This window comes from Charadrius vociferus, unplaced genomic scaffold, assembly GCF_000708025.1.
Source record: "Charadrius vociferus isolate BGI_N301 unplaced genomic scaffold, ASM70802v2 scaffold215, whole genome shotgun sequence".
NCBI classification, from domain to species: domain Eukaryota; kingdom Metazoa; phylum Chordata; class Aves; order Charadriiformes; family Charadriidae; genus Charadrius; species Charadrius vociferus.
Genome location: NW_009648532.1, coordinates 142,352 through 142,729, shown reverse-complemented (window position 1 = coordinate 142,729; position 378 = coordinate 142,352). Strand labels below are relative to the sequence as shown.

Sequence of the window (378 nt, the reverse complement as noted above, 5' to 3'; positions counted from 1 at the left end):
CGGACCCCGTTTCCTCGCCTCGCTGCTGCCCCGCGGGCACGAGTCGCGGCTGGTCGGTCGCCGTTAACTCTCCTTCTTCTTTTCTTGCAGACGAGCTCACAGTGCCTGCACTTTACCCCAGTAGCCCTGAAGTGTGGGGGCCGTACCCTCTGTACCCAGCGGAGTTAGCACCTGCTCTACCTCCTCCTGCTTTCACCTATCCCGCTTCGCTGCACGCCCAGGTAATTCAGACCCCAAACGCCACCACTGCGCTCACCCACCCCAGATCCCCCCCCTTTCCCCGTTCCCCTCGGTGCTCGCCGCACCACTAACCTCTGCCCGGCTAACAGGCACTGCCGTCCTCCCTCCCCCTATCCTTCTCCGCCGACCCCGAGGTTT

General features: G+C 64.0%; 1 protein-coding gene across 1 annotated transcript in view; it reads left to right on the top strand.

The window, feature by feature from the left end:
• RBPMS (RNA binding protein with multiple splicing) overlaps positions 1 to 378 on the top strand; it is a gene marked incomplete at its 3' end in the record, with an annotated part of 5,359 nt that overhangs the window by 2,897 nt on the left and 2,084 nt on the right. The window contains exon 5 of the mRNA XM_009885807.1: positions 44 to 221. Coding sequence (XP_009884109.1) covers positions 44 to 221 — 178 coding nt within the window. The remainder of the gene's footprint in view (positions 1 to 43; positions 222 to 378) is intronic.